Source organism: Astatotilapia calliptera, chromosome 8 (genome assembly GCF_964374335.1).
Source record: "Astatotilapia calliptera chromosome 8, fAstCal68.1, whole genome shotgun sequence".
NCBI lineage: Eukaryota > Metazoa > Chordata > Actinopteri > Cichliformes > Cichlidae > Astatotilapia > Astatotilapia calliptera.
In genome coordinates, this window is record NC_137429.1 from 27,388,819 (window position 1) to 27,399,151 (window position 10,333).

General features: G+C 44.1%; 1 protein-coding gene across 3 annotated transcripts in view; it reads left to right on the plus strand.

The window, feature by feature from the left end:
• caskin2a (CASK interacting protein 2a) overlaps nt 1-9,067 on the plus strand; it is a 56,028-nt gene extending 46,961 nt beyond the window's left edge. For all 3 annotated transcript variants that reach the window (XM_026177451.2, XM_026177452.2, XM_026177453.2), the window contains 7 exons: nt 412-485; nt 573-683; nt 1,071-1,172; nt 1,269-1,407; nt 1,629-3,884; nt 4,161-4,398; nt 6,725-9,067. In XM_026177451.2, coding sequence (XP_026033236.2) covers nt 412-485; nt 573-683; nt 1,071-1,172; nt 1,269-1,407; nt 1,629-3,884; nt 4,161-4,398; nt 6,725-6,821 — 3,017 coding nt within the window. In that variant the 3' untranslated portion in view covers nt 6,822-9,067. The remainder of the gene's footprint in view (nt 1-411; nt 486-572; nt 684-1,070; nt 1,173-1,268; nt 1,408-1,628; nt 3,885-4,160; nt 4,399-6,724) is intronic.
• Nucleotides 9,068-10,333: the final 1,266 nt, after the last annotated feature.

Below are 10,333 nucleotides of genomic sequence, written 5' to 3' on the forward strand. Positions count from 1 at the left end.
TTGTGAGAAAGGACTAGAAGAGCGGAAAAAAAAGACTCAGCCTTGGGCAAGAAGAGAAGTGAAATTGGAGCAGTTGGCAACAAAGTATCGTTCCTCTGAGATCTGAGTATATAATGACTGTAAATAAGATGAGTGAGGGGTGTATGAGATCTGGTTGATGGCACAGCTTCACTCACCCGGAGAGACGTGACAGCCCCACTCAGTCACACAGCTGCTTGGAAAAGAACGATTTAACATGACTCAACTAATGCAGACCGGATTGATCTCTTGCTGTCACAAAGCAGAATCTTGTTACTTTGAAAACATGGCTGTCTTTTTTTGGGTTCGTCTTGTTTTTCCTCCAGTGTCTGTCTTCCTCCACGCACTCATCACAAAACACATCCCACAGGATTAATTGTGTGTGTTTTTTAGGTGGTTCCCGCCAACAGGTTAACGGCACTCCTCAGAAAGACTTTGTGAGGCCTGAACAGCTTTTGGAAGGCAAGGTGAGCTGAGTTTTAGAGTTGTGCAAGTTTGCGTAAATGTTTTCTACACACAGAGGTTTTGGAAATGAATCTCCTCTCTGTCGTTAGGATTCAGAAGCTATCTACCAGTGGCTGTGTGGGTTCCAGCTCGAGCAGTACACGTCCAGCTTCATCAGTGCAGGATATGATGTACCCACCATCAGCAGAATGACCCCCGAGGTGTGTATTTATGTTACAATTTTCAGCATTTTTAGCTCTATGCCGTTAGACTTTTCTTTGTTCTTTGTACTTTAAAGTTGTGTTTGTTTTTTGCTTCTTCTTTTTTTACATAAAACCTTGGGATGACTGTTTTGTGAAGTAATATGAAAATGAATAGGTTCCATTTCAGCCTGAAACCCTCTGAGCCTGATATGTATGTTTAAAAAAAAAAAGGTTTAAGAAGTCCATTGAAAACTTGACATGACTGCAACTAAAGCACTCTTTTTTTACAGATGAAAAAATGATTTCTCTTGGCTAAAGTACAGTTATTTAATTGATTTGTTGTTGATTCTTTCATTTGTTGGTTATGTTAATGATTCACTCATTATTTGCGTGGATATTCTTCAGGATCTTACAGCTATCGGAGTGACCAAACCAGGCCACAGGAAGAAGATATCGATGGAGATTAGCAAGCTGAGCATTCCTGAGTGGCTCCCAGATTACATTCCTGTGAGAAATCAGTCCTCCCTCTTATTTGCCATATACATCATGTAAACAGCTGGCTCTTGCAGCCATTGTAAATTTTGTCTGTGTTGTCGTGTTCAGTCGGACCTGGGGGAATGGCTGAGTGTGATTGGATTGCCTCAGTACCAGAAAAGATTGTGTGACAATGGCTATGACTCCATTGCCATTGTCAAGGACATCACCTGGGAGGACCTGCAGGAGATAGGCATTACTAAACTGGGTGAGGAATTTCTATAATTTTCTATAATAACTTCTGCTAATAACTTCTCTGATCGGTGACTGGTCCGGGGTGTACTCTGCCTCATAGGCTTTGAAACTGAATCTTTTGTGTGCTGTGACTGCTTGTGACATTGTCAAAGCACAGAAGGGGAATGTTTGATCACTTTTATTAAATCTTTTTGAGCTCTGTAATAAATAAATAAATAAATCTGTGTGTTTCAGGTCATCAGAAGAAACTAATGTTAGCAGTGAAGAGACTGTGTGACCTGCATCGCTCTCGTAACCATGCCGACAGAACCGGAGGCGAAACTCTCAGGCGAAAGCTGCCTGCTGCTCTCGAGCTGGTGGTTATCGAACACGCGCCGACACACAATGCTCAGGCACACGCTGACACTCCATCCAATGACTGTTGCTCCTCCCCTCGTACTCCCAGAGCCCTCCTTTCCTTCCAGGACAGCGAGCTAAGCGTGGAGCTACAGAGTGCAATGATGGGAAAGGCGGGTGGAGGTCCCGCTGAGATGTTCAGCATTAAAGGTGTGTCCTCTGCTGCAGGTGGGACTGCCATGTCAGTCAGTCAAGAGAGCATTGGCATGCGTTCGCGGGGCTCAGGGAAATCTGGGAACTCTGGAAATGTAAATTTGGCTCATTGTCAGGATCAGCAGGCCGTACTGTCTTCAGCCAGGACATCGAGCCGGTCTGAGGAGAGTTTAAGTAGTGGAGCAGGGGAGGAGGTGAAGAGTGGAAGAAGCAGTCCTGGAGGCAGAAGTAGACAGAGACCCAGTGAGTCATGGGTGTATCAGAGTCAATCTGCTATCCCAAATAAAATCCCCTTCTCCCCTCTCACACCTCCACTGACCCCCAGCAAGATGCCCCGCTTTGCCTACCCAGCTGTCCCACCTAAAGCCAAACACTTCCAGTCTCCTAACCGCCCTTATCAGCCTCAACAACACCCACCCTCCTCCCCATCTTCACCATCCCCGCAAGCTTCTCCGACACAGAAGGCTTTCAGTTATATCCAAGCTCAAGCAGAAGTAGTCAGTGGGGCTCCACGACTACTTTCCAAGCCACTGCCTGGGGCTGTCCCGCTGCTGGGGCCCTTACTTGTACAGGGCCCAGCCAATGAAACTCAAAAAGGCCCACAAAAGAAGCGCTCGCAAAGCCTGAATCGCTATGCTCTGTCAGATGGTGAGCCAGATGAAGACGACAATCCCACTTCCCCTTGTACCTCTGCTTCCTCTGCGGTCATGCCATCTTATGCCACCATGTCACGCAGGCCGGGACGTGGCCATGCAAGTCCTCTAGGGGCCCAACGTCACATCAACCGTAGCCACTCCTTTGCTGTGCGCTCTCGACGCAAAGGTCCGCCTCCACCCCCACCTAAGAGGATGAGCTCGGTAAACGACACCCGTGTGTGTCAACCAGGAAACCACCAAGGAGTGGAGCCAGAGGTGAAGGAAGGGGTAGAGATGGAGAGTGCAGGCAGTGTGAGGAGTATCGCAGCCAGGCTTGAAGGCAGCAGCAGCAGTAGCCCATCTAGAAGAATAGATATACCACCAGCCCACCTCCCTGTTTCACCTGCATTCAGCCCTGTTTCCTCACCGATCCCACGTGGATTTCCTTCTCACACCATCACTCAGCACTCCAAACCTGTCCCAGCCTTGGGTCTCGGGGGCCTTAGGAGGGTAGGAAGTGAAAGGACAGAAGGAGACTTCAATAGACAAAGAGGTAGAAGTACAGAGAGAGACTCTGGTGAGGAAGTGAAAGCAAAGAAAACTGAACACATATCAAAGAGTGCTGCTGCATCTCCCAAGCACAGGTCCAAGGACCATCTACCGTTTGCTGAAGAAGGCAACCTGACTATCAAACAGCGACCCAGGATAGCAGTCGTTAGTCAGCCGGGTGCTGAAGTTAAAACTCCTTCAGAGGCGGTGCAGACCCCAGACAGCCTTGAACTCCCAGAGTTCAATCTAAAGGAGTCTGACACGGTGAAAAGACGGCACAAACCCAAAGACAAAGACGCGTCCACTCCTGAAGAGGTTAGCACCCCACACAGAAACAACAAGCACCCAGAACCCAACAGCCTCCACATGCAAAATAACATCAGTACACTGAGTGACGATGAAGCTCAGAGGCCACACAATGTTTTCCAGAGGATAGGATCAATGGGCAAAGGCCCAAAGCCTCCAGTGTCCTCAAAACCTCCCAGTCCCCTTAAACAAACCCCCAACAGCAAACCAACAACTCCTCAAAAAACTGTTTCGCCATTGCAACCAAGTGGACAAACAGCCATCCCTAACCTCACGAGCGTACAGATTCACACAGTCTCCCCAAAGCTGAAAAGCAACATGTACATTCAGACTTGTATGTCCAGTCCAAAACCTGCGAAACACAGACAGACCTTCACGTCCGAACCTGAGAGTCCACAGAAAGCCGTCGCTGTGTCAAGACTCCCTCAGAACACCTATGCAGCAACAGCAGGTAACAATGAAAAGAAGATATAATACCAACAAGGCCATCAGTTGGCTTTTGTTTTAGCCACATTTTCAAATCCACTCTTTCAGATTAATTTTGGCATGACGGTTTTCTTGTTAAAGCTTTTAAAGTTGCTATAAAAATGGCCGGGTGTAAACATAATCCAGTCCCTACACCAATTCTAGATGGGCGACCAGTGATCTGGTGGATGTTAAGAGGTTAAACTTGTTTCCTAACAGCGAGCTTCTTTTTGATGGTTACATAATATTTATTGTTCCTCAGGTCCGAATCTCAGCATGGCTCAAAGTGTTGCCTTTGCTGCTCCACCGTCACCATTGCTGAACTCTTGCTGCCCACCCTCGGCACTACCCAGTCAGCCAGGAAAAGGATGGGTAACTCCGCCTGGTGTGGCCAGTGTGGAGATGCTGGCCCAGAAGAAACTAGAGCAAACTAGTACATCACTGGAAGCTGCTCTCAAAGTAGTGGAGACCAAACTGGCACAGGGGAGCAATGTGGACGGGTAAGAAGTATTGTATTGGTGTAGTTGGGGTGGTGTGCTTTACCTGGAATGATAATATTGTGCTCTTCATACTGATTGCTGAGCTGTGGTACCGCGGTAACCGTTGGTTTGCACTGGTTGTTTGAACTGTTCCTTGTGAACATGCAGCAGATCTGACAGATCAGCTGCTGGGCTGTAACTAAAGTCCCTAGTGAGGACACCGTCTACAAGCTTTACTGTTGTCAGTCTATATAACCTGTGGAAAACTTGAAATCATGAATCTCCAAAGAAAAAAACAAAACAAAATTTCTTTTTCAGTTTTTCTTTTGTCTTCTTTGTTTTAGCACCTGCCCTCTTTTTTTCAAGTTTCTAAAATTGAGAGAAGGCCAAATGTTATCACTGATAGAAACATGTAGTCTCAGTGTAGTTGGCACTGCACTGCTCATGCTAACTCTAAATTTAGCAACAGGGAAAATGCCAAAAACATCTGCAGAATTCAGTGAAGGTCCTCGAGCATTAACTTTGTCCTTTGTTTAGTTCTCTAGTTATTTGTTGCTCCACACTGATGAAAAGAGAGGTTACTAGAGTAAACCTGGTTCTCTTTCAAACCTCGCTTGGTATTCCACTTTGAAAAGCGCCCTTTGGCATGACCCCCTTTAAAACAGCCCTTGAACCCATACCCAAAGTAGTTCTTCCTGATGTCCATGCAAATGGGCGCTGCAATGAGCCAAACTCAGTTTGCAAAGTTATGATAGTAGCCAAGGTTGTCTGTCAAACCTCTCTTGGTAGCTCACTATGGTAGATGTAGACCCCTCTGAGATTGCATGGTCCAAACACTATAACTTCTCCACCCAGGAAGAGCACCACCTCACACAAATTTAAGAGCCCACAGTAAGCACTGAGTGTGCCAGTGAAGGTTAATGTTAAGGCAGTAAAACCTAACAGATGTATGTAGAAATTTCCAACTAGCAGCTGCACAGATGCTCCTGCCAAGAAACACCCTTAAAAAGGGCCCATGAGGTAGAATGTGCACGCAGGTGCGCAGGAGGTTGCTATCCCTGGCATTCATATGCCATCACAATATCGTCTACCACCCACTGTGACAGCTGGTATAGGCTTCCCTATGTGCCAAGGAGCCTGGAACACAGAGAGCTGATTGCTTTTTACAATTCCCTTATTTCTGTCTACATAAATGCATAATTCTCAGACAGGCCACAGCGAATTAAGCCGCCTCTCGTTCTCATCAGCAGATGGCAGGGGCTTATAGCCTGAGAGCGAGGTAACAATAGGTAGACTCCCTAACCTTAGGCACAGAGGCTGGGTTAAGGCGCAGAACCACTTTACTATAGTTGGGTTTATCTCTGAAGTACACACTATTTGCCATCATAAGGTCAGCATGTGGAAAGAAGTCTTACACCATGAGTGGTCTCAGTCAGCCTGAAAGGGAGACCAGACTCATTTAAATTTAGCATTTCAAATGTCAGGCTGAGAAAATTAACTCAAATGCTGATGACAAATCTGTCTGCAAGGCCTAGTCACTGCACAAGGCAGTGGCCATGAATGATTGTGGAGCAGACAAGCTAGCTCCGCCATCCATGGCCAAGCTGTTTCAGTGCCTCACCCAGCTCAGTACTGAGGGCATGTGGCTGAGGAAATGAATACAGCAGCATTCCCGAGGGTCTAGTTTTAGCCATAATCACTAATACTCAGCCTTGAGAGCTAGCTATAGCTACACAAATACAAACACAAGCTTCCTTGACGTGCTAGCTTTGTTGCAGACCCACGTGTTATAATGTCACAACCGCTCGTAGAAGAATATATTTTCCACCTATTTATTCATCCATTCTCTTCTACTTATCCTTATCAGGGTCACAGGAAGCATATCCCAGCAACCATGGGGTGAAAGGTGTTATACACCCTGGACACAACGCCAGTCTGACGCTAAATCTTGTGATGAAAATATTACAGTGTCATAAAATTCCTGAAACAAGAAAAGCTAATGTTTGAGGAACAGCAAACAGTTAAATGGATAATCCTGTTCCAGGACCGCCGAGGAGCTTTAGTGATCTTCACAGGAAAGAAAGCAAACATGCCTGATGTGGGGACAGGGGCTAAGATGTCCTTAAAGTGATTGGTCTGTTTTAGACAGACATGGTTGTAGTGGAGCTTCTGTGATTGTGCATGCCAGAGTGCTTGACTACAAGCTACACGATACCATGCATTCATATAGTGCTTTTTTCTCTATACAAACACTTTGTCTCACATTCATAGCTGTTCTGAATCACCAGTTAATTTGACAGTTAGCTTAACTCTTTTTTTACTTCACATTGTCCCATCTGTTTCCTAGTGGGGGCACCACAGTGAAGGCAGCAGGCAATATTCTGGATGACATTGGCAACATGTTTGATGACCTGGCCGACCAACTGGACGCCATGTTGGAGTGACCTCCCAACTTCTGTCCTGCACACAGAAAAAGTTTCTGTCTCAAGGGAGCAGCAGACAGAAATCCGAACAGTGAGCACGGGGTCAGAGGGAACCTTAGATGCTGGGAAGAACAGAGAGTGTGGAGCTCAGCACTTCCTGGGGTTTAAGATCAATCAGTTTGTGAATATTTGAGGACTTTCCTGCACAGCTTTTCCTCTGTTTTTGAGCACTTCGCCTTAGGACACACACCTGGGAAAGTTATTGGAGGGAGTACAAACAGCCGCCAGAAGAGCTTCCCGATGTTGTTCAGTATCTTCAGTATCACTAAAAGGGAATAAGAGTCCATTGTATCCATGTAACCTGTGTATATACAGACACGTGTTTATGTGTGTAGTCAAATATCTTTATACTTAACATATTGACCTGTGATTATATTTATACTTATATATGTTGGGGGTTTTTTTAACCAAAAGAGTTCCTATTGGCTGCTTTAACCCATTCTATTGTATATTAGCAAGATGATCTAATATGTATATTTTGCTGCTTATGGTCTGTAGCGTGGGGAAATGATTGTTTAATATAGGGAAAGAATTATATTTCATAAATGTACGATGGATTGGCGTGGACCTGTTTTAACACAAGTGTTTGTTGTTGTTGTTCTTTAAAGCACTGTTACTGTCAGTAAAAACAGATGCTTATTGGTTTTAAAGTTATTTAGTAACAGAGCTCATCTCAGGTTGGTATGGTACCGTCAGCACGCTGTTTCATTTCAGCAGTGGCCAAAACATTTCGTGGAAGGCAACATGTTAATGAACTCAGAGTGACTGAACATGGAGTCTTCATTTGCTGCCAAAATGTTTAATTGGCGTATTAACTGATAGTTATATATTTGATTATATATTTAAATGAACAAACTCGATGTGAATTTGACATCAAATTTTTAAGAGGCTTTAAATTTTTTAGAACATTGTCTCTCCCATTTTAATTTCACAATCAGTCGTTTAGCATTTCCTGTTCCCATTTTTTTCGTTCAGTGTTAAATGTTGTTCCAGCAGTGTTCAGACTAAATCCCACAGAGGTTTTATGTGCCAGATTTCTGACAACATTTAGCAATTAGTTGCTTTTGTCTTACACTCTTATAGGTCTTTGAATGCAGTATAGGCTCACAAAATATGTCACAAACACTCTGTGGCGGGGCAGGGGAGGGGCTGGCCCAAATGGTGGCTGAGCTGGTGGCCACACGGAGGGAGCAGGCGGCGGTGTCGCGCTGAGAAGTGGATGAACTGCAGGACCAGACCGAGTGCACGTGATTATGATTCTGGCGGCTCGGCTCCGTTCCTGGCCAACACCGCTGCCGGCGCACCACAACTGTATGGGAGTGGCAGGTGTCCGATCTGCTCCGGTCCCCAGGGTGAGGCCAGCCAGGATGCCGTCTGCCTCCACACCCGTACCCACTCCTCAGGTGGAAGCAGCTGGTGCATGCTGGTGCCTGCACCCATTCCTGCTCCCCGGAGGAGGGCCGCTGAGCAACCTCCGCGTCCACCACCAGCTCACTCACCTGCTCAGCCGGGGCCGGAGAAACTGTTTGTTGTTAAAGAAGAAAATAGAAGACTTAGTTTGTGGGATCAAACTGGTTTGATTTGTAGAACTGAGTTGTAAATTGAGAAAATGATTACTTTGAGTTTTGTATCAGTTAAATTACTCTGGCATACTTCAGCCTCCGTAGAGAGCAGGGACCAGTCTCATAACTGTAAATAACCAGCAAAGTTTGATAAGAACTTCACTTTGGAGTTTTGTTCTTCGCTTGTTCCTGCTGCAGTGAAGACATTTGTCAGCAGATGCTAAATCTTTTGTAGCACTGACAGTTACTCCTGTACCAATTCACTTTAAAATTCCCTTTTAAAAAAAGCTGTTGCATGACTCAATACTTCGCTTACTATCCAGTGGAATATCTGTTTTTGAGCCATTCTTTTTTTAATTGGGCTCTTTTAGAAAAGTCATTACTTTCAGCCATCTTTAGGCTTCCTTCTTTTACTCCTCTGCACGCCTTCATTTTAAAAATGGAGTCGAATCTCTCTCCCAAACCTTTGCTGGGAAGATTTGGTTAATGGAAGCTGACATGTTTTTACATTTTTTAAGATACCAAGCATGTTCAAATTCATGCAACAGCTTTTTTCTCTGTGGTTTCGATCTTCTGTTTTGTTTATTAATGTTTCCTTCTGAATTCTGTGTCAAACCAGAAATAATTAAAGGGATTTGTACTGACCGGGTGCTGTTGTTTTGCTTGTCAATATAAAATATGCATTACTATTTCAAGATTTTTCATTTGTTTTTGCCATTCTCATTCAGAGCTTTTGATGTGCCATATAGTTGATGCATACATTGTTTACAGTTTACAGCTGATCCATAACCTCCTCTCTGTACATTTAGCAGCTTTTTGTGTTCAGTCACATCAAATGGCTTTAATTTGCATAAGATAATTGAAGGAATATGTAATATTTTTTTCTTTTGGGGCTGTAGAAGCAGCTGTAAGTACATCATCACCATAAAAAGTTGATATGGTGATAACAGTAATATATGTAGGTAATATAGTTTGGCTGTTAGCAATAAAGGGAGTGTGAACTTACAAGGCAGTTCACACAACAGTCACCTCATATCCCTTTATATTGTTGGGTAAAGACACAATTATTACCACTGTTGTCTTTCTCCACCATTATGTTATTTTTCTGTGGCCAAGAGGCTTAATAAAACAAACAAAAACCCTGATTGGATATGATGGGAATCACCATGAAAAGGTTCATTATATGCATCATTTGACTCCTCTGCACAAAATGATCTCTGAGTTCTGCCTCCTCCAATCAGTGACTGAATCAGAGGATGTTGTTAGAATGGATTAAAAAGAATATCAAACAACAGAATAATGGGCAGTTAGGAATAAAAATAGATCATTGCAGCTCAGCTCACTGAGCAGTAAAATAAACACTTTATTTCAAATGAATCATTGAAACATTGAGTGTGCTTTTGTTGATGTTTAAGGTAATGGCTGCACATTAGAGCTCTGAAACTGGATACATTTAAACATTAAAGGTTATTGTCCCATAGCCTAATAGAGGCGGAGACATTGTTTTAGTTTATCGGCAAATCTAAACTATGTGTTTTTTCCCCAGTAGATGCAATTTTAGCAGTTCAAAATAGACTTGGCAGAATATTCAAATCAAGTGCAGATACATTTATAGATTTTTTTTTGCACCACCAGCTAAATACATGCACATTCCAGTTCCAATGTTATGCACAGCTAGCATTTGCCCAAAGTCAAAGTTGACAACAGCGTCCTGTGACATCACTATGAGTCCATAACAGGCTGACGTCAGCACGTTGTAATATAAAATTGTGGAACATCAACGTTTTAGGATAGCCCTTCTCTCTGAGTGCTCCTGTTAAACTTGCTTCATAGTCGGCTCCTTAGTACTCTACAAATGTGGTAAATACAGACAGAGATGAACAGACGTGTAAAACCTGGTACATCCCACTA